Source organism: Anolis carolinensis, chromosome 2, assembly GCF_035594765.1.
Source record: "Anolis carolinensis isolate JA03-04 chromosome 2, rAnoCar3.1.pri, whole genome shotgun sequence".
In the NCBI taxonomy this organism is placed as follows: Eukaryota; Metazoa; Chordata; class Lepidosauria; order Squamata; family Dactyloidae; genus Anolis; species Anolis carolinensis.
This window is the reverse complement of record NC_085842.1, coordinates 12912452-12937169: the sequence shown is the minus strand read 5'-3', so window position 1 is coordinate 12937169 and position 24718 is coordinate 12912452. Positions and strand designations below refer to the sequence as shown.

Below are 24718 nucleotides of genomic sequence, written 5' to 3'. Positions count from 1 at the left end.
GCTCCAAAACATCATGTTACACAACAAATTTGACAGAAAAAGTAATTCAATACACAGTTATGCTATGTAGTAGTTACTGTGTTTACGAATTTAGCACCAAAATATCACGATGTATTGAAAACATTGACTACAGAAATGTGTTGGATAATCCAGAATGTTGGATAAATGAGTGTTGGATAAGTGAGACTCTACTGTACCAATAATCCAGAATTAGAGGGGGGAAAACCACTTGCCTAGTGGGTTATGTTAAAATATTAAATTATCAATTAATACAATAACAATTGGGGATATTAATATTATTAAATTACCATATTAAAATGTTAAATGATATTTAATAATATTGATATTATGTGTATTAAATAACATAATGATCTTATTAAAATTATCAGAATATTACATTAATTATCAAAATATTACATGACATCAAACATTATCAAACTATTAATTATCAAGTCATATTTAATGATCTTAATATTATTACATTCTTAAATGTTTATTTTATGATATTACTATTATTACATTCTCAAAAGATTGCATGATACTTAACATTATTTTGTAACATTTGAGTGTGTTTTTATCTGGTTTTGATTTCTGCTTGTTGATGTGTTTTATATATGTATTTTATTTTGTGTTGATGTGTTATATATATATATATATTATTTTGTGTTATTGTGATTATCTGGGCTTGGCCCCATGTTAACCACCCCAAGTCCCTTCGGGGAGATCGAGGCGGGATATAAAAATAAAGTTATTTTTATATTATTATTATTAAACTAAATTAAAATTTCAAAGTATTAAATAATATCTAATACTATGGAATTTACTAAACTAATAAGAAATAACATTAGTTTAGAATTTACTAAACTAATGGACCATCGGCTGGCACCCTCAGTTTCGCTGTCCCCCTCAACTCTATCCGTGAGGGGGAGGGAGCTCATGCTCTACCCGATCTTTGCAGCCAGAACCGGCACCTCCTAAAGTGCCTGACTCTCCGCCATTCGCGCACACCCAAAAGGATCCGGTAGATGGTCCATCAGTACGGCGGATCGCAGCGGAACGCAAGGGGAAACCCGCCACATCTCCAGCCGCGCGCGCGCCCACCAAGACGAGAAAGGAAAGGTAAAGAAACAGACAAATATATATAAATAAGAAAAGATTGTCGGAATTGGAGGGTAAGAAGGTCCCCTGGAAAGGAAGGGGGAAGGAAAGAGTGTGAAGGGTGAGGAGACGGAAAAAAAAAAAATTGAACGGACAAAATAGGAGAGAGTAACCCGGAAGAGAGGAAAGGGAGCGCGAGCCTGACACAGAGGAACGACAAGGAAGGAAAGGAAAATAAAGGAAATAAAGGTAAAATCTCAATTGTAAAGGGAAGGAGCTAAGCTGGGAGTGCTTAAACATAACTAATACGTGGGACATTACTTAATACTTTATATCCGGGACCTATATTATTTGGATCACTGCACTAGTTAGGAAATCTAGATCATGGCATAACAACCCAGTGAGCCAAGAAGCCGCCGCCTCAAAAGAAGGGGAAGAGGTGGACGGAAGAAAAACACACAAAGGCAGAGTGAAGCCGTGGGAGGAACACAGAGGTTTGTTGAAGGGACCTGTAAGGCTAAAAGTAAAGAATAAACAAACCAGAGAAGGGGAAGATCTGACCTTGAGAGGAGCCTTGAGAAAGGAGGCTGTTTTGACTCCAGGAAAATAAGCAAACAGAGAACGGAGGGGGAAATAATCCTCCCGCTACCACAAGGGGATCTCGCGAGAACGGGGGACAGAGAAGGGAAAACGCTGACACAGGGAAAGTGAGATCGTGCCAAAAGTACCCCGCGAGAACAGAGAGAGAGCCAACAGGTGAAAAGCAAGATCAATCAATAAATAAGGAAGGAAAGCTGGTGAGAATAATTGGATTGACAAAGGAACGGAAGAAGGAGGCCAAAGAAGCAAAAGAAGGAGTTAGACAAAAGGAGCCAGACGAAGAAGCAGTAGAGGTAAAAATTTGATTTACTAGGGAAGGGAAAGAAAATAAATAAATAAATAATAAATAAATAAACGAAGAAAGAGGCAATTAGGATATTGATATAAGGGCAAGGTAAGGGAATACCACGAGGGAGTAACAAATAAATAAACGAATAAATAAATTACAGGAGAGAGACAAAGAACTAAAGAAGAAGGAGCAGAGATAAAAGAAGGGAAAGAAGGAGAGAAGAAGAAATAAGAATAAAATGGCACACTACAAACCAAAGGGAGAAAAAGAAACAAAGGACTTGAAGACCCAACCTAGGAGATCATCCATACCGGAAGACATGAATCTCAGGGATATGATGAGAGACATGATGAAGGAGGTTTATAGAATGCAAGAGAAGCAGGATATACTTCAAAAGATGGTGCAAGAACAAATGTCAGATATGAGAAAGGAATGGAAGGAAGATCTAGGAGAAATGAAAAAAGAGATGAACCAAATCCAGGAAGATTTGAGAGAATTAAGGTCAGAGAAGAAGGAGTTAAGGAAAATTCAAGAAACCACGCAGAAGGAAATAAAAGAAATACATGAAAGAAATAGAAAAATGGAAAGGAAACAGGAAGAACTGGAAGCAAAAGAAATGGAGTTCCAGCTAAGGTTACGAAACATAGTGGAAGAACCAAGAGAAGATATAAGACTGACGGTGGTGGAGATACTCTCCAATCTCCTGGGATGTACAGAGAGAGAAATGGAAGAGCAGATGGATAGGACATACAGAGTAAATACAATATATGCAAAGAAAAACAAAACACCAAGAGATGTGATTGTACATCTGACAAGGAAAGTAATAAGAGACGAAATATTGAAAATAAACAACAGAAAACAAATCTACTTTAAAGAAAAAAAGGTAGCCATCTTAAAAGAACAACCAAGTTCGGTGATAAACAGAAGAAGAAAATATACCCCACTCACTGACGAATTAAAAAAGAGGAAAATAAAGTTTAAATGGGAAAGAGAAGAGGGGTTAATGGCGACATTTAGAGAACGGAAATACTGGATAACCACAGAAGAAGGTGCTAAAGAGTTCTTAAGAAAAATTAAATCAGAAAAGGGGAAGGATAGAGAAGAGGAGGAACATGAAAACAATGAAAGAGAGAAGAAAAAGAAGAGATTGCGAGAGTTCTCTCCGGATAAGGAAGAGATGGATCTGGGAAACTATAGATTAAATCTAAGAGGAAATACAGAAATAGCGAACCTGGACAGAGTAAAGGAAACACAGGAGGAAAGTATGGAAAGAGTGGAAGAAGAGGAAGAAAAAGAGGAGAAAGAAGAAGAAAATCAAAAAGAAGAAGGACAATGCTAAGTGAATTAAAAGTATATATTAATAATGTTAATGGCCTGAACTCACAATATAAGAGAAATAAAATCTTTGACACACTAAGCAAAAGAAACTGTCAAATTATTGCATTACAAGAGACACATATAGCACACAGACATGTAGCACATTTAGAAAATAAAAGGTTAGGTAATGCATTTTATGCCTCGGCAGCAGAGAAGAAAAGGGGCGTGGTGACGTATGTAAACAAAGAAATACCAGCAAATTTGGCCTTCAAAGACGGGGAAGGAAGATTCGTGGGCGTAAACATTACGATACAGAATGTGAAAACATTGATATGCAATATCTATGCGCCAAATGACTCAAAAAAGATATTTATAGACAAGCTACAAGAAAATATAAATAATCAGGAATTTGATCAACTAATGATTGTAGGAGACTACAATGGAGTAATAGACGGAAAAATGGACAGAAGTAAAGAAATGGGGAAGAAGAAAGACAAAACAAGCAATTCGGGTAATCTACCAAAACAAATGATAAATATGTTAAAAGATTTTAATCTGGTAGATGCTTGGAGAGAGAAAAATGAAAAGACGAGGGATTATACCTTCTATTCGTCCAGGCACAAAACCTGGTCCAGAATTGATATGGTTTGGACTTCAAAATCTCTAGTAACAAAAATAAATAAGATAAGGATTTTACCAAGATTGGATTCGGACCATTGCCCGATTGAACTAAAAATCTATAACTCAAAAAAAACAGTAAGGTGGAAACTGGATGACAATTTATTAAAAAAAGAAGAAGACATTGAAAAGAACAGAAAATTACTAACGGAGTATTTTAGACAAAACGATACATCAGAAGTACATCTGTACACAGTTTGGGAGGCCAGTAAGGCGGTAATGAGGGGGTACTTTATCCAACAAAAAGCACTAAAGAAAAAAAAGAGAAGGCAGGATTTCGAAAAAATAATGGAAAAAATCAGTAAAGAAGAGGAGTTACTTAAGAAGGAGCCAAAGAATGAAAACGCTCAAAAGAATTTGCAATTACTACACAAGCAAAGAGAACACCTAGAGATGGAGGAAAGAGCAAACCAACTTAAATATATAAAACAAGATTATTTCCAAAATGCGAACAAGCCGGGAAGATGGTTGGCGAGGAGGTTACGAAAAAAAAGAGAAGCTACTGTGGTGACAAAATTAAAGGAGGCAGATAAGATATACACTCAAGAGGAAGAAATAAGGAACAATTTTGCAAAATTTTACAAAAAATTGTATCAGGACGAACAGATAAATAAAGAAAGGATAACAGAATATATAGGACAGTGTAACATACAAAGAATCTCAGAAGAACAGAGAGAAGAATTGAATAAAGAGATCACAGAAGGAGAGATAATAAAAGCTATAAAAAGTATGAAAACGAACAAAGCCCCAGGCCCAGATGGACTAACGGCGATCTATTACAAAACCTTCCAAAACGAGATAACCCCCTATTTGAAGAAAATTATGAGCGAAATAAGACAACAAAAGAAAATGCCAAGCACATGGAAAGAAGCAAACATATGCCTAATACATAAAGAGAATTCGGACCCAGAAAATGTTAAAAATTACAGGCCGATATCATTATTAAACGTAGACTATAAAATATTTAGTAACGTGATTGCGGAAAGGTTCAAAAGATTTCTAAAAGACTGGGTAAAGGAAGATCAAACAGGCTTCTTGCCGGACAGACACCAAAAAGAAAATGTAAGAACAGTTATAGACTTGATAGAATATTATGAAATAAACAATCAGAAAGAGGTAATGCTTCTCGCGCTGGATGCGGAGAAAGCATTCGATAATGTCAATTGGAACTTCGTTAAGATGTTAATAAAAGAAATGGATATAGGATACTACTGCCAAAATATCATAGAAGCAATTTATGAAAAGCAAGAAACTAAGATAATTATAAATGGCCAAGAGACGAATAAAATAAAAATAGAAAAAGGTACCAGGCAGGGATGCCCACTATCCCCTCTAATATTTATACTAACACTAGAAATATTGCTGAATGAAATAAGAAAGGAAAAAGAACTAAAAGGAGCAACAATACAAGGAAAAGAATATAAAGTGAGGGCATATGCAGACGACCTAATCTGTATAATAGAGGAACCTCTTAAAAAATTAACAAAATGGATGGAAACAATCAATAAATTTGGTGAAGTAGCTGGATTCAAAATAAATATGGATAAGACAAAAGCAATCACAAAAAATATCACAAAGAAAAATCAGGAAAGAATAAAAGAAAAATGGAACATACAAGTATCAACAAAAATAAACTATCTGGGTATCATAATCACACCAAAAAATCTTCAACTGCTAGAAAACAACTATACGAAAAAATGGAAAGAAATAAAAAAAGAACTGGAAGCATGGGGGAAACTAAATTTATCTTTACTAGGAAGAGTTGCAAGTGTGAAAATGAACATTCTACCAAAAATGATATTTCTCTTTCAGAATTCGCCAATAATAAGGAATCAAAAAATAATAAATGGATGGAAAAGAGATTTAATGAAGTATATATGGCAGGGGAAAAAAGCAAGAATAAATTATAAGAATATGATAGAAGAAAAAAATAAAGGAGGGCTAGCAATGGTGGACTTGAAATTATACTTTGAAGCAAGCGCTCTGGCGTGGTTTAGAGAGTGGGCTAAAATGGAGAAAGACAAAATATTAACTCTGGAGGGGATAGGATTAAGATCAGGTTGGCATTCGTATATATGGTACGAAAAAGAAAAGAAAGAAAAAAATTTTGGAAACCATTTCGTAAGATCAGCGATTTTGAAGATATGGATGAAGTATAAGAGCAGGCTATGCAATAAAATACCACTCTGGTTGTCACCACTTGAAGCGGTCCAGCGGAGAGAAATGGGATGGAGGCGGTGGCCGAGATATAAGGAACTAGTGGAAAAGAAGGAAGGAGAATGGAAATTGAAGTCACAACAAGAGATGCATAAAATAGATAAGAACATATCCTGGTTCCAGTACTGGCAAGTAAAAGAAAAATTCACAAAGGATAAAAGCTTTGGATTTGCAGAGGGGGAAACGTTTTGGGACAAAATAATGATATCAGGAAAGAAAATAATAGCCAAGATTTATAAAAAATTATTGGAGTGGGATACAGAAAGGGAAAATACAAAGAAATATCAAGAAAAATGGTCAAAAAACATAGGAAGAGAAATAAGGAAAGAGGAATGGGAGGAAATCTGGAGAAAGAAACTGAAATACACATGCGCAATTGACTTAAAGGAAAACTGGATAAAGATGGCTCACAGATGGTACTGGACGCCGAAGAAATTGGGGAAATGCTACAAAAACGTGAATACGAAATGTTGGAAATGCGGAGAAAGAGAAGGAACACTATTCCATATATGGTGGACATGCAAGGAAGCAGAAAAATACTGGGGGAAAATAAGAAAAAGATTACAAGAAATGCTAGAAATAAGAATTCCATTAAAACCAGAGATCTTTCTATTAGGAATAACGGATCAAAAATTTGGGAAAAATAAAGACAAACTACTTTTCCTAATGACTACAGCAGCTAGGATATGTTTCGCAAAGAGATGGAAAGAAAAACGAATCCCAGAAGAGGAAGAATGGATAATAAGAATTATGGAAATTAGAAATATGGATAGACTCACATATTTATTATCAAAAAATAAAGGAGAAGCAATAAGAGAGACAGATTGGAGTCAAATCACCAATTACTTAAATAAAGAATATGGAAAATAGAACAAGGAGAAAAGAATAAGGATAAAATCACCAACAAAAGGACAATATAATAGGACAGGAGGACGTAGAAGAAAGAGATGGAAAATTAAGTAAGGGATAAGACAAGACCCTCAAGGAAGATGATCGGAAGTCACTCAAGATTTTAATCTCTTTTTTTTTTTTTTTTTTTTTTTTCTCTTTCCCCCGACTTCTCTCTCTTTTGGTGGGGTCTTTCCCTGCGGGCTCCCTATTGGTCTATCCCCATCATCACCCCTCCCCCCCCCCCACCCGAACCCTCAGTCTTGAGACCCAGTATAGAATTTTAACATGTATATAAAACTCAATAAAGATTATTAAAAAAAAAAAAAAAAAAAAAAGAATTTACTAAACTAATAAGAAATAACATTTAATGATCTTAATGTTATTACATTATTAAGTATCAAATACTGTTAACATTAACAGTATTGCATTATTAAAACAATAAAATATTCAATACAATTTCATAACAATATTATTTAACTATTAAAATATCAAAGCGTTACATATTTAATGATCTTTAATATATCATTGAAACAACAAAATATAAAAATATGAAAGAAGAATACCATTACATTATAAAAAATTATTGAATTACTGGGATATTAAATACTATTTAATAATAATAATAATAATAATAATAATAATAATAATAATAATAATAATAATAATAATAGGCTGAAAGACATACAACAACCCAATAATAGGCTATTTATTGCATGGCACTTAACATTATTAAACAATTAAATTACATGAAATTATCAAAGCCTTAAATAATATTTAATACTATATAAATTACCAAACTAATAAGAAATAACATTTAATGATCTTAATGTTATTACATTATTAATGTAATAATTAGTATTACATTATTAAAATAATATAATATTAAATACATTTTAACAACAATATTATTTAACTATTAAAATATCAAAGCATTACATATTTAATTATTTTTAATATATTATTGAAGCAACAATATTATTTAACTGGGTTGTTGTATGTCTTTCGGGCTGTGTGGCCATGTTATTATATTATTTAACTATTAAAATATCAAAGCGTTACATATTTAATGATCTTTAATATATCATTGAAGCAACAAACTATTAAAATATGAAAGAAAAATACCATTACATTATTAAAATATTGAATTACTGGGGTATTAAATACTATTTAATAATAATGATAATAATAGGTTAATTATTGCATGGCACTTAATATTATTAAACAATTAAATTACATGAAATTATCAAAGCATTAAATAATATTTAATACTATATAAATTACTAAACTAATAAGAAATAACATTTAATGATCTTAATGTTATTACATTATTAAGTATCAAATACTGTTAACATTAACAGTATTGCATTATTAAAACAATAAAATATTCAATACAATTTAACAACAATATTGTTTAACTATTAAAATATCAAAGCGTTACATATTTAATGATCTTTAATATATCATTGAAGCAACAAAATATAAAAATATGAAAGAAGAATACCATTACATTATAAAAAATTATTGAATTACTGGGATATTAAATACTATTTAATAATAATAATAATAATAATAATAATAATAATAATAGGCTGAAAGACATACAACAACCCAATAATAGGCTATTTATTGCATGGCACTTAATATTATTAAACAATTAAATTACATGAAATTATCTAAGCATTAAATAATATTTAATACTATATAAATTACTAAACTAATAAGAAATAACATTTAATGATCTTAATGTGATTACATTATCAGTGTAATAATTCGTATTACATTATTAAAATAATATAATATTAAATACAATTTAACAACAATATTATTTAACTATTAAAATATCAAAGCGTTACATATTTAATGATCTTTAATATATCATTGAAGCAACAAACTATTAAAATATGAAAGAAAAATACCATTACATTATTAAAATATCGAATTACTGGGATATTAAATACTATTTAATAATAATGATAATAATAATAGGTTAATTATTGCATGGCACTTAATATTATTAAACAATTAAATTACATAAAATTATCAAAGCATTAAATAATATTTAATACTATATAAATTACTAAACTAATAAGAAATAACATTTAATGATCTTAATGTTATTACATTATTAAGTATTAAATACTGTGTAACATTAATAGTATTACGTTATTAAAACAATAAAATATTCAATACAATTTAACAACAGTATTGTTTAACTATTAAAATATCAAAGCGTTACATATTTAATGATCTTTAATATATCATTGAAGCAACAAAATATAAAAATATGAAAGAAGAATACCATTACATGATAAAAAATTATTGAATTACTGGGATATTAAATACTATTTAATAATAATAATAATAATAATAATAATAATAATAATAATAGGCTGAAAGACATACAACAACCCAATAATAGGCTATTTATTGCATGGCACTTAATATTATTAAACAATTAAATTACATGAAATTATCTAAGCATTAAATAATATTTAATACTATATAAATTACTAAACTAATAAGAAATAACATTTAATGATCTTAATGTTATTACATTATCAATGTAATAATTCGTATTACATTATTAAAATAATATAATATTAAATACAATTTAACAACAATATTATTTAACTATTAAAATATCAAAGTGTTAAACATTTGATGATCTTTAATATATTATTGAAGCAACAAAGTATTAAAACATGAAAGAAGAATACCATTACATTATTAAAATATCAAATTACTGGGATATTCAATATTATTTAATAATGATAATAATAATAATGATAATGATAATATGTTAATTATTAAAATAAAAGTGTCAAAGCTATTTTGTGCAAAATCTGAGCTCATTTTGGGATTTTTCAGATGTCCATTTCCTATAAAACCAACACAGAACATTTTTAAAACATGTTATCGTCCTCTGTATTATTTATTGCAGGCATGAGACTAGTGAAGCCTTTCCTTCAGCCGAATTCTCACTGAAAGGGACACAGTTTGAACTTAATGAATACAAATTATTATTCCAGAAAGAAGGTAGATTTGCAGAATATAAAGGAGATGTCTGGCCCTTGAAGGACCCCAAATGGCCCCTGATTATTCAGAAAAGCTTCTTGCTCCATCTCAATGGAAGCCAATTGCTATTGAATATAAGGTGTGGGTTCTTTAAGGAAGAAAAAGATTTGCAGAAGAATGTAAGGACTGATGGTTGTCTCAAGCTTCTTTGGAAAGCTTTAATGACTCTGAAAGGTTTTTTCTATGGCACAGTTTTAACTGAATGGAACACAAGACAAAGAAAAGGAGGGAAAATGCAGGATGTAAAGCTTCCGGGAGTCATAAAATTATATAGTTTTGTCAGACAGAGTTGGTTTTGCCTGTCTTTCCCCCTAAAATAATGTAATACAATACTAACAATAACACAATATTAATTATATATTACATATTACATGTAATATTACTAATAATATTGATAACATTATGTAATATAATATACTAATAATAATATATATTATATATTATATGTAATATTATTAATAATATTACATTATAGTGGTATAGTAAAATATAGTAATAGATAATGCTAATATTGTGTTATGCTAATAATATAATATATTGTATGTACATATAATATTGATATTATAATGTAATACAACATACAGTAGGGTCTCACTTATCCAACATAAACGGGGCCGGCAGAATGTTGGATAAGCGAATATGTTGGATAATAAGGAGGGATTAAGGAAAAGCCTATTAAACATCAAATTAGGTTATGATTTTACAAATGAAGCACCAAAACATCATGTTAGACAACAAATTTGGCAGAAAAAGTAGTTCAATACGCAGTAATGCTATGTAGTAATTACTGTATTTATTAATTTAGCACCAAAATATCACGATATATTGAAAACATTGACTACAAAAATGCGTTGGATAATCCAGAACGTTGGATAAGCGAGTGTTGGATAAGTGAGACTCTACTGTACTAATAATAATACAATATAATAATATAATAACTATATATTATATATTACATGTAATATTACAGTATAGTGGTATAGTAAAATATAGTAATAGATAATACTAATATTGTGCTATGCTAATAATATAATATATTGTATGTACATATAATGATAATATTATCATGTAATACAATATACTAATAATAATACAATATAATAATAACTATATATTATATATTACATGTAATATTACAGTATAGTGGTATAGTACAATAGAGTAATAGATAATGCTTATATTATGCTATGCTAATAATACAATATATTGTATGTACATATAATATTGATATTATAATGTAATACAATATACTAATAATAATACAATATAATAATACAATAACTATATATTATATATTATATGTAATATTACAGTATAGTGGTATAGTACAATATAGTAATACATAATGCTAATATTGTGCTATGCTAATAATACAATATATTGTATGTACATATAATATTGATATTATAATGTAATACAATATACTAATAATAATACAATATAATAATACAATAACTATATATTATATATTATATGTAATATTACAGTATAGTGGTATAGTACAATATAGTAATACATAATGCTAATATTGTGCTATGCTAATAATATAATATATTGTATGTACATATAATATTGATAATATTATCATATAATACAATATACTAATAATAATACAATATAATAATATAATAACTATATATATTATATGTAATATTACTAATAATATTACAGTAGAGTGGTATAATACAATATAGTAATAGATAATGTTGTGCTGTGCTAATAATATAATTATAATAATATAATAATATTATATTAATATTAATAATATAATATTAAGTATATATTACATGTAATATTACTAATAATATTACAGTATAGTGGTATAGTACAATACAGTAATACATAATGCTAATATTGTGCTATGCTAATAATATAATATATTGTAGGTGCATATTATTTGTAAGCCACCCTGAGTCCCCTTTGGGGTGAGAAGGGCGGGATATAGATGTAGTAAATAAACAAACAAATAAAATACAGCCTAATGGGGATCCCCCTTGGTGCCTTGATTTCCTGGGAGGATGAAATGCCCTCAAGAAGGCACCAAATATAGGAAGCTAAGCAGGGTCTGCCCTGGTTGGTGCTTGGATGGGAGGCCACCAATGAATCCTCCAAGTGAAATAACCTCCTGGGTAATTTATTTGGGTGGTGGATCTGTCTGGATGGTTTCAAGTGTCTTCTTTTACGCCAGAATGGGGTCAGATTGGATGGACCTTAGGGGGACCCCTTCCAATCCTATGGATTCTATGCTTCGGGACAAAGGAAGGTTTGCGGGAGAGCCATTTCCAGCCTTCTTACCTCTCTTGAATCTTGTTGGATCTCATTGGATCCTATAGGCAATTCCATCATATTAGGCAAAGATGGTGGAGGTCTCAGAGGACCCTCAGGTGCCCTTTGGGTGTCTCCATTGGATGCTTCATTTCCTAGAAACAAGGAAGGGCAGAGAAAATCATAATATCATGATTAATGACACAACTGCTTCAGAATCCGATGGAGACTCCTCCCTCCCCTGGAGGTTATTAAGCAGAGACTGGGTGGCCATCTGTCAGGAGACCTTCAATGGTGCCTCTCTTCCTGGTAGAAAAGGGTTGGACTGGATGGCCTTTGGGAGTTTCCCATGGAAAATGCATCTTTACCTGGGGATTCAGCATCTCTTTCACTTTCCTGAAGGATCTCTTCGTCATCGGGTGCATCACTTGAGTTGGCCGGTGGTGTGTCCTCATCCTCGGGTTCGTCTGTTTTTCCTTGCATCTGGAAGCAGGAATGGAAGGAGTTACATTCCCCAAATATATCTGGGATCATCTGTTGGGAGTGGTTTGATGGTGCCTTCCTGCCTGGAAGGAGGAGGTTGGACTGGATAACCCTTGGGGATCTCTCTTCCAATGGTTCTATAAACAGAGGCTGGATGTCCATCTGTTGGGAAGTATTGGATAGTGTCTTCCATTATTTGGACTGGATGGCCATTGAGGTCCCTTCCAATTCTAGTATCCTACGGTTCTATAAACAGGCCGGAAGGCCATCTTTTGGGAGGGATTGGATGGCATCTTCCTTTATTTGGACTGGATGCTCTTTAGGATCCTATGGTTCTATAAAAAGACTCGATGACAATCTGTTGGGAAGGATTGGATGGTGTCCTCCTTTATTTGGACGGGATGTCCATTGAGGTCCCTTCCAATTCTAGTATCCTATGGTTCTATAAACAGAGGCCGGATGTTGTTGTATGTCTTTCGGGCTGTGTGGCCATCTTTTGGGAGGGATTGGATGATGTCCCCCTTTATTTGGATTGGATGCTCTTTAGGATCCTATGGTTCTCTAAACAAAGACTAGATGGCAATCTGTGGGGAGGAATTGGACGGTGTCTTCATTCATTCATACCAGACAACCTTTAGGGGGTCTCTTCCAACTCTAGGATCTTACGTCTCTATAAGCAGAGGTTGGATGGCCATCTGTTGAGAGGGATTGAATGGTGTCCTCCTTTATTTGGACCAGATGGCCATTGAGGTCCCTTCCAACTCTAGGGTCCTATGGGTCCATAAACAGAGGTTGGATGGCCATCCATTGGGAGGGACTGGATGATGTCCTCCTTTATTTGGACCAGATAGCCATTGAGGTCCCTTCCAACTCTTGGATCCTATTATTCTATAAACAAAGACTAGACAGCCATCTGTGGGGTGGGATTGGATGGTGTCTTTATTCTGGGCCGGATGGCCATACATGGGAGGGACTGGATGATGTCCTCCTTTATTTGGACTAGATGCCCTTTAGGGGGTCCCTACAGTTCTATAAACAGAGACTAGGAGGACATCTAGTTGGGCTTGGATGGTGTCTTCCAGATTCGTACTGGACGACCTTTATGGGGGTCCCTTTCAACTCTAGGATTCTACAGTTCTATAAACAGAGACTAGATGGCCACCTGTGGGGAGGGATTGGATGGTGTACTTCTTTGTTTGGGGCCAGATGTCCACCGAGGTCCCTTCCAACTCTGGCAATCTGTTAGGAGGGATTGGAAGGTGTCTTCCTTTATTCATACCAGGATGTCCCTGTTAGGGATTCCTCTTCTTCAGAAGAGGAAGGGGAGCAGGAAAGTGTTCATGAATCAGAGGGTGAGTTGGAATCTGAGGAGGAGATTTTGCAAGTACCCACATTTCAGGAGAGGCGAAAGGAAACAGAGCAGAGACGTTGTTCAGCTAGAATAACTGCCAGAAATGCAGCTGAGTAATTAGGAACTGCCCTAGCAGCTGTGAACGGACTCAGGGCTATGAAGCAGAAGCAGGTGCAGCCCGCTCTTGCTGGTTACAAACTGACTCTTCGCTCCCCTTGTGCCTGCTTCAAGTCTGCCTCTGGGAAACTGCTCCTAAGGATTTATTGCTGTTTCTTTGTCAGAAAGAGCTTGAAAACCTGGCTCTTTACTCAGACCTTTAGATAAAGATTGCTCATCCCCATTACAATCTGTATCTGTGACCATTCTTGTACCGGTTTGCACTTTTTACCTTTGTCAACTTGATATAGACACAGCAGGGTCTGTTCCCATCCCAATTGGCACTTCCAAGAATTTGCAGCACTTTATCAGTCACCTTGTGTTTACAATATTTATATGGTGCACCTTACCCAGTCTACTTTTACAACCTCTCCGTTTTAATCCATGTTTTTATTAGTTCTTGTCATTTGTTTTTATTGGCTAATGTTTAAATTTTTATAATTGTGCATGTCTTTTGTCTATTGTTGTGTTTTATATTGCTATTGTTTTTATTCGGGCTTGGCCCCATGTAAGCTGCCCTGAGTTCCCTTTGGGGAGAAAGAGGCGGGGTATAAAAATAAAGTTATTAGATCCTTTGAACCCAATCCATGATTTTATCATTTTATCTTGTATGTGGTTTTTTTAATGACTTGCTTTTATTGTCTGATTGATTTGTTTTATTGTTTTGTTTTTATATTGTTCTGTTCGGGCTTGGCCCCATGTAAGCCACCCCGAGTCCCTTCGGGGAGATGGGGCGGGGTATAAGAATAAAATTATTATTATTATTATTGACACAACAACGTTGTATGACACAGCAAACAGGATAGATATGCTGGATTTCGTTTCACAAAACCACAAGTCGAACACTTCCCAAGTGTCTAGGACTGTGTGACGTATTATTATTATTATTATTATTATTATTATGTTATGTCACAGCAAACAAGATAGATATGCTGGATTTCGTATCACAAAATCACAAGTCGAACACTTCCCAAGTGTCTAGGACTGTGTGATGTATTATTATTATTATTATTATTATTATTATTATTATTATTATTATTATTATGTTATTATGTCACAGCAAACAAGATAGATATGCTGGATTTCGTTTCACAAAACCACAAGTCGAACACTTCCCAAGTGTCTAGGACTGTGTGATGTATTTTCGGATGATGCGTGCAGATCCCAGCAGGGTGGCCTTTTGCAGTTGGTAGATCGTAATTTTGTCAATGTCTATTGTTTCCAAATGCCGGCTGAGATCTTTTGGCACGGCACCCAATGTGCCCATCACCACTGGGACCACCTGCACTGGTTTCTGCCAGAGTCTTTGAAGTTCAATCTTGAGGTCCTGATAGCGGCTGAGTTTTTCCTGTTGTATTATTATTATTATTATTATTATTATTATTATTATTATTATTATTATTATTATGAAGTAGGACTGCTATTTGATTTGGGAGTTTATCAGAAACTAAGAACTGTGCTTGCCTTAAAATTTCTTGCTTCATGTTGCATTATGCCACTGAGTGTGCTGTACTTTTATGTTTTGCTGAAGTAAAGCAGTTCTCATTTACTTACACCAGGGTTCCTCAAACTTTTTAAGCCAAGGGCCGGTCCACAATCCTTCAGACTGTTGAGGGGCCGGATTATCATTTGAAAAAAAAAATACAAACAAATTTCAATGCACACTGCACATGTCTTATTTTTAGTGCAAAAACAACAACAACAACAACAACAACAACAATGAAAGAACAATACAATATTTAAAAATAAAAACAATTTTAACCAACATACATTTATCAGGATTTCAATGGAAAGTGTGGTCCTGCTTCTGGCCAATGAGATAGTCAAATTAATTAGGGGGGTTGTTGTTGTTGTTGTTGTTGTTGTTGTGTGCCTTCAAGTAATTTCAGACTTTGGGCGAGCCTAAGTCTAACATTTATTTATTTATTATTTATGTATTTACTGCATTTATTTACTACATTTGTATCACACCCTTCTCACCCAAAGGGGACTCAGAGTGGCTTACAAATTATATGTACATGCAATATATTATATTATTAGCATAGCACAATATTAGCATCTATATATTACTATATTGAACTATACCACTATACTGTAATATTATTAGTAATATTATACGTAATATAGAATAATTAATGTTATTTTATGGTATTATTAGTGTTATATTGTATTACATTATAATGTTATTATCAATATTATCTATATATATAAAAGAGTGATGGCATCACGGCAATTCACAAAACAACAAAACTACAGGCCCCCCAACCTCAAAATTTGACAACACAACCCATCATCCACGCCTCAAGGTTGATACAACAAAAAGAAAAGAAAAAGAAAGTCCTAATTAGAGGGAGAGGAATAATTTTTTTATCCAATTGCTGCCAGTTTAGAGGGCTAATCTCTGCCCACTTGGTTGCCTAGCAACCCACTCAGCCCAGGGGACAGGCAGATTTAGGCCTCACTTAGGCTTCTTCCACAGATTATCTAATTTGCACTGGATTATATGGCAGTGTAGACTCAAGGCCCTTCAACACAGCTATATAACCCATTTATAATCTTATATTATCTGCTTTGAACTGGATTATCTTGACTCCACACTGCCATATAGTCCACTTCAGTGTGCATACTAAACATAAAGACAACCATACAACAGACATTCAATACCACCACTACCTCAACAATTTCTCACCAACACCACCAGACAACGCCACAGCAACGCGTGGCTGGGCACAGCTAGTATATATACAGTAGAGTCTCACTTATCCAACACTCGCCTATCCAACGTTCTGGATTATCCAACACATTTTTGTAGTCAATGTTTTCAATATATCGTGATATTTTGGTGCTAAATTCATAAATACAGTAATTACTACATAGCATTACTGTGTATTGAACTACTTTTTCTGCCAAATTTGTTGTCTAATATGATGTTTTGGTGCTTCATTTGTAAAATCATAACCTAATTTAATGTTTAATAGGCTTTTCCTTAATGCCTCCTTATTATCCAACATATTCGCTTATCCAACATTCTGCCGGCCCGTTTATGTTGGATAAGTGAGACTCTACTGTATATACAATATATTATATTATAAAACTGAGGGTAGGGGCCAGGTAAATGACCTCGGAGGGCCGCATCCGGCCCCCGGGCCTTAGTTTGGGGACCCCTGACTTACACAGTGTTTTAAGGCTGTTCTTGAAAGACAAAACACGCAGTCCTTTCCAACTCTAGGATCCTACAGTTCTATAAACAGAGACTAGGTGGCAATCTGTTGGGCGGGACTGGACGGGGTCCTTGATTTGGGCTGGATGCCCACTGAGGTCTCGTCGAACTCTAGGATCCCACGCAAAGGCAGTCTCCAAGGGATGTCCCCGCCCGATCCCTCCCGGCAGATGTCCCTCCCGCCCTCACCTTCCTGCGGCGGAGGAGCCTCTCGGCCAGGGCGGCGGCCTGGGTGCTGGTGCGGGGCCCGAGGCTGCGTATGCGCTGCTCGACTTCGGGCGGCAGGGCCTTGAGGAACTGCTCCAGCACCACCAGGTCCAGCATGCGCCTGCGGGAGCGCCTCTCGGGCTGCAGCCACTCCTGGCACAGGGCCCGGATGCGCAGGCAGGTCTCGCGGGGCCCCTGGGCCGCCCCCTGGCAGAACTCCCGGAAGAGCCGCTGCTGCCGTGCCCACCGCCCCCCGGGGGCCCCCTCCCCACACTCAGGGGCCCCCTCGTCCTCGTCCTCCGGCAACGAATCCGGGCCCTCCATTCGGGGCGCAGGGACCCTCTCCCGGCCTGGAAGAACCAAGGAGAAGACACACAGGCGTCAGTATTCTTCTCAATTCCATTATTATCTATATATATAAAAGAGTGATGGCATCACGGCAATTCACAAAACAACAAAAGTACAGGCCCCCCAACCTCAAAATTTGACAACACAACCCATCATCCACGCCTCAAGGTTGATACAACAAAAAGAAAAGAAAAATAAAGTCCTAATTAGAGGGAGAGCAATAATTTTTTTTTATCCAATTGCTGCCAGTTTAGAGGGCTAGTCTCTGCCCACTTGGTTGCCTAGCAACCAAGGGACAGCCAGGTTTCAGTTAGGGGACAGGCAGATATAGGCCTCACTTAGACTTCTTCCACAGATTATCTAATTTGCACTGGATTATATGGCAGTGTAGACTCAAGGCCCTTCCACACAGCTATATAACCCATTTATAATCTTATATTATCTGCTTTGAACTGGATTATCTTGACTCCACACTGGCATGTAATCCACTTCAGTGTGCAGTCGGACACAACTGGACTTCATGTCTTTTGAAGCTCTAGAATGTTCCGAAAGTCTGCGCAGGCGCAGTTTAACCCTTTACCCTTGACCTTAACTACCACCAATTCCTCAATACTTTATTTCCCAGACCACCAGACTTCGCCACAGCAATGCGTGGCCGGGCACAGCTAGTTATTATTATAATAATACTAGCTGTGCCCGGCCACGCGTTGCTGTGGCAAAGTGGTGGTGGTATTGGTTAAAAATTGTTGAGTAATTTTTATTTGACGTTATTTGTAACACTCTGGAAACAGAGAAGTTCCAGACATGAATCAATCAGGGGCAGCTAATGACTCTGAACAAAGGATGCCCCCCAGGCAGGAAAAGCCAGGAGATGAAGCTTTTCAATGCTAATTAAGGTGATTAACTACAACAATCACACTGGCCTCCAACTGACAAGAGTTCTTCTCTCACCCTGGACTTTCCACAGATATATATTAACTTTCCTTGCTTAGTTTCTCCATACCTCACATGGAGAGGTATGGATGCCTGCCATAGATGTGGGCGAAACGTCAGGAGAGAATGCTTCTGGAACATGGCCAGACAGCCCGGAAAACACACAACAACCCTGTGATCCCGGCCATGAAAGCCTTCGACAACACATTAAACAAATTAACCATTGGGAATAAAGTTAGCATTTTTGTCATTTCAAAACTTATACATTGCTTCAAAATTCCTCCCCTGAAATATTTTCCCCCTTTTAATTTGCTCTTATCTCAAATAGATTGTTATTATTATTATTTTATTAATATTAATTGCTAATCACAGCTTATTGCTGTTGCAAGAAGATACATGAGATAATAATAATAATAATAATAATAATAATAATAATAATAATAATAATAATAATAATATAAATTCAATCACTGGGACTAAAGCTCAATCTTTTATTTATCACCTCACTGTTTTCCCCATTTAATTTAATTTTCCTTATCTTGTTTAGTTTAGTTTATTATATTACTAGCTGTGCCCAGCCACGCGTTGCTGTGGCAAAGTGGTGGTGGTATTGGTTAAAAATTGTTGAGTAATTTTTATTTGACGTTATTTGTATTTTTTTATTATTAATTTTATTGTAAGTTATCTTTTTATTTATTATATTTTATTATTTTCTTGTATTATTTTTAGTTATTTTCTGTTATTATAGTATTTTATTGTATTAATTTTTTAGTGTTTTTTATTATTTTTATTGGGTTGCTAGGAGACCAAGTTGGAGGAGCTTAGCCTTCTAACTGGCAGCAATTGGATAAAAGCAATTATTCCTCTCTCTCTAATTAGGACTTTATTTTTCTTTTCTTTTTGTTGTATCAACCTAGAGGCGTGGATGATGGGTTGTGTTGTCAAATTTCGAGGTTGGGGGGCCTGTAGTTTTGTTGTTTTTTGGGTCGCCGTGATGCCATCACTCTTTTATATATATATATAGATAATTTATATATTTGTATTTTATTATTGTATTATTATAATCATTTTATTATATTGTTATTAATATTATATTTACATTCCATCAATATTCCTCTCAATTCCTTTTCAATATTGTTTATTATTATTATCATTATTACATAGCTTATTTAAGGAGTCCCGGTGGCGAAGTGTGTTAAAGAGCTGAGCTGCTGAACTTGCAGACCAAAAGCTTCCAGGTTCAAATCCTGGGAGCGGAGTGAGCGCCCGCTGTTAGCCCCAGCTCCTGCCACCCTAGCAGTTCGAAAACATGCAAATGTGAGTAGATTAATAGGTACTGCTCCTATTGGCAGGAAGGTAACGGCGCTCCATGCAGTCATTCCAGTGGCCACATGACCTTGGAGGTGTCTCTGGACAACGCCGGCTCTTTGGCTTAGAAATGGAGATGAGCACCAACCTCCAGAGTCGGACATGACTGGACTTAATGTCTGGGGAAAACCTTTACCTTTACCTATTGTACTATTATAACTAGCTTTGCTGTGGCTTATGGGAATCCTTTGTTGGCCAGGTGGAATAGCAGTGAATAGCCTTGCAGTCTCAAAGCCTGGCCGTTTTCTGGAGTAGCTGGAGCTTTTTGTTGTATGAACGTAGAGGCATGGATGAGGGGTTGTGCTGCCAAGTTTAGTGTTTCTGGGATGTGTAGTTTTGTTGTTTTGTCCTAGGCCGAAATTTCATTACCCTTTTATATATATAGATTATAATAATTTTTATTATATTGTTATTAATATTATATTTACACTCCATCAATATTCCTCTCAATTCCTTTTCAATATTGTTCATTATTATTATTATTATCATCATTGCATAGCTTATATATTTGTATTATATTATTTTTATAATATTATTATTACAGTAGTCACGTTTATCCAACCTCCGCTTATCCAACGTTCTGTATTATCCAACGCAGTTTGCCTTTTAGTAGTCAATGTTTTCAATACATTGGAATATTTTGGTGCTAAATTCATAAATACAGTAATTACTATATTATGTTACCATGTATTGAACTGCTTTTTCTGTCAATTTGTTGTAAAATATGATGTTTTGGTGCTCAATTTGTAAAATTATAATGTAATTTAATAGGCTTTTCCTTAATTCCTCCTAATTATCCAACATTTTCACTTATCCAACGTTCTGCCGGCCCGTTTATGTTGGATACGTGAGACTCGACTGTATTTGTATTTAATTATTGTATTATTATAATTATTATAATTTTTATTATATTGTTATTAATATTATGTTTACATTCTGTCAATATTCCTCTCAATTCCTTTTCAATATTGTTTTTATTACCGTATATTATTATTATTATTATTATTATTACATAGCTTATATATTAATATTATATTCTTTTTATTATATTATTATTATTATTAATATTATATTTACATTTGGTCAATATACTTCTCTATTGCTTTTAAATTTGGGTTTCTGTGAGTCTTTCGGGCTGTACAGACTCACAGCAACTCTCAACAATGCTTTTACATTTTATTTTTAAATATTTTATATTATTATTATTATTATTGTTATCATCATCATCATCATTATTTTACATTATTTTTATAGTTATGATTCTTACATTATTGGGTTGCTGTTGAGTTTTCCGGGCTGTCTGGCCATGTTCCAGAAGCATTCTCTCCTGACGTTTCACCCACACTTATGGCAGGCATCCTCAGAGGTTGTGAGGTCTGTTGGAAACTATGCAAATGGGTTTTTTATATTGGTGGAATAATGTTCATGGTGATGCGAGTATGAATGTGGCTATTGATCACCTTGATTAGCATTGAATAGCTATGCAGTTTCAAAGCCTAGCTGCTTCCTGCCTGGGGGAATCCTTTGTTGGGAGATGTTAGCTGCCCTGATTGTTTCACGCCTGGAATTCCCCTGTTTTCAGGGTGTTGTTCTTTATTTACTGTCCTGTTTTTAGAATTTTTTAATACTGGGCGGCAGATTTTGTTCATTTCCATGAAAATCTGGCTTCCAGTCTTAAAAAGAAAAACCTCTAAAATAGGTCAGTAAATAAAGACAGACTGCAGAGGAAATCCAGATATGAATCGATCAGGGCCAGCTAATACATCCCAATAAAGGATTCCCCCAGGCAGGAAGCTGCCATGCTTTGAAGCTGCAAGGCCATTCAATGCTAATCAAGGTGGCCAATGGCAACATTCACATTTGCCTCCAACAGACAAGAGTTCTTTCTCCCACCCTGGACATCATTTCACAGATAGAGTCTCACTTATCCAACATAAACGGGCCGGTAGAATGTTGGATAAGTGAATATGTTGGATAATAAGGAGGGATTAAGGAGAAGCCTATTAAACATCAAATTAGGTTATGATTTTACAAATTAAGCACCAAAACATCATTTTGTACAACAAATCTGGCAGAAAAAGTAGTTCAATACGCAGTAATGCTATGTAGTAATTACTATATTTACGAATTTAGCACCAAAATATCACGATATATTGAAAACATTGACTATAAAAATGCGTTGGATAATCCAAAACGTTGGATAAGCGAGTGTTGGATAAGTGAGACTCTACTGTATATATAAACCTCACTTGCCTAGTTTTCCAACAGACCTCACAAGCCATAGATGTGGGCGAAACGTCAGGAGAGAATGCTTCTGGAACATCGCCATACAGCCCGGAAAACTCACAGCAAGCCAGTGATTCCAGCCATGAAAGCCTTTGACAACACATTTAAAAAAGTATTTATATTTCTACATACATTATGAGTCCAAACGCTCTTTCCTTAGAACTACATGAAATATAATGGGATTTATATCATCATCATCATCATCATTATTATTATTATTATTATTATTATTATTATTATTATTATTATTATTATTATTATTATCTGGATACAGGATGCTCAGGATGTTTCCCCAATTTATTTAATTACTTCTTTGCCCTCTTTTTTCCCATTGCAATTTTATTTTATTTTTTAAACATAAAAAGATATAACACAGAAATGCAGCAACAGGAGGTACCTGTAGAAGTTATTTGCAGGCGAAGTTCCCTTTCCCACGAGTGCCCTCAACACGTGTCTCTCCCGGAATGAAGCAGCATCCAATGCTGCACCTGGATGGCCCTATAAAAAGGGAAGGAAGGAGGGGAATCTGGGAGGAGGGCGGGATTTTGACCCAAAAGAGAGGGAAGGGGAAAAAGTAGTATCCTTACCTGAACTTACAGGGGTTGCTGGGGGCGTTATTCTGCCCAGCAACCAAGCCTTTCCCTTTGTCATTATTGGTGGAAAAATCCCTCTCTGGGTTTAGTAGACAAACATAGGTGGAGCATCCCTTATCCAAAAGGTTTGGGACCAGAAGTGTTTTAGGTTTCAGACATACATACACTAGCTGTGCCCGGCCACGCCTTGCTGTGCTTATGGCAATGCTTTGCTGGCCAGGTGGAATAGCCTTGCAGCCTCAAAGCCTGGCTGTTGTCTCCTAAAGGGAATCCTTGTTTGGTGAGCTGGAATACAATGGAATAGGCCTGCTGCTTGGAAGGCTGAATACTTGCGTTCTACGGGAATGGTTTTTTGGGCAATGAACAGCCTCGCTGCTTCAAAGCCTGGCTGCTTGCTACCTAGGGGCATCTTTGGTTGGTCAGATTCAATAGTACAGAGTAGTATCGCTGACACCTTACCAAATAATCTAGCTATGATGCACTTTGTTCTGAGTCCCTATTTTATAACATGTTTTATAACTTTTTATCTTGTTTTATGGTTTTATTTGCATATCTGTATAATTGTTGTTTAATCCGTTTTGATTGCTATATTGTCTTGTTATTTTATCATTTTGTTTTATATTTTAACTTGTTTACATTTTGACTTCTTCCGGGCTTGGCCCCGCGTTAGCCGCCTGGAGACTCTTCGGGGAGATGGTGACGGGATACAAAAATAAAGTATTATTATTATTATTTTATTATGACACAGAAAACAAGATAGATATGCTGGATTTCGTATCACAAAATCACAAGTCGAACACTTCCCAAGTGTCTAGGACTGTGTGATGTATTTTCGGATGATGCACGCAGATCCCAGTCGGGTGGCCTTTTGCAGTTGGCAGATTGTGATTTTGTCAATGTCTGTTGTTTCCAAATGCTGGCTGAGATCTTTTGGCACGGCACCCAATGTGCCGATCACCACTGGGACCACCTGCACTGGTTTCTGCCAGAGTCTTTGAAGTTCAGTCTTGAGGTCCTGATAGCGGCTGAGTTTTTCCTGTTGTTTTTCGTCAATGCGACTGTCACCTGGGATGGCGACATCAATGATCCAAACCTTTTTCTTTTCCACAACTGTGATGTCTGGTGTGTTGTGTTCCAGAACTTTGTCAGTCTGGATTCGGAAGTCCCACAGTACCTTTGTGTGCTCATTCTCCAATACTTTTGCAGGTTTGTGATCCCACCAGTTCTTTACTGCTGGGAGGTGGTACTTGAGGCATAAGTTCCAATGAATCATTTGGGCCACATAGTTGTGCCTCTGTTTGTAGTCTGTCTGTGCGATTTTCTTACAGCAGCTGAGGATATGA

At 35.1% G+C, this 24718-nt stretch overlaps 1 protein-coding gene across 1 annotated transcript in view; it reads right to left on the bottom strand.

Annotated features, from left to right (window-relative positions):
• The window catches only part of LOC100554980 (zinc finger protein 420), a 32728-nt gene extending 8381 nt beyond the window's left edge, over nucleotides 1–24347 (bottom strand). Inside the window, exons 1-4 of the mRNA XM_062973194.1 lie at nucleotides 23180–24347; nucleotides 17830–18197; nucleotides 12799–12913; nucleotides 12461–12585 (exon numbers count right to left, since the gene is read on the bottom strand). Coding sequence (XP_062829264.1) covers nucleotides 12461–12585; nucleotides 12799–12913; nucleotides 17830–18171 — 582 coding nt within the window. The 5' untranslated portion in view covers nucleotides 18172–18197; nucleotides 23180–24347. The remainder of the gene's footprint in view (nucleotides 1–12460; nucleotides 12586–12798; nucleotides 12914–17829; nucleotides 18198–23179) is intronic.
• Nucleotides 24348–24718: the final 371 nt, after the last annotated feature.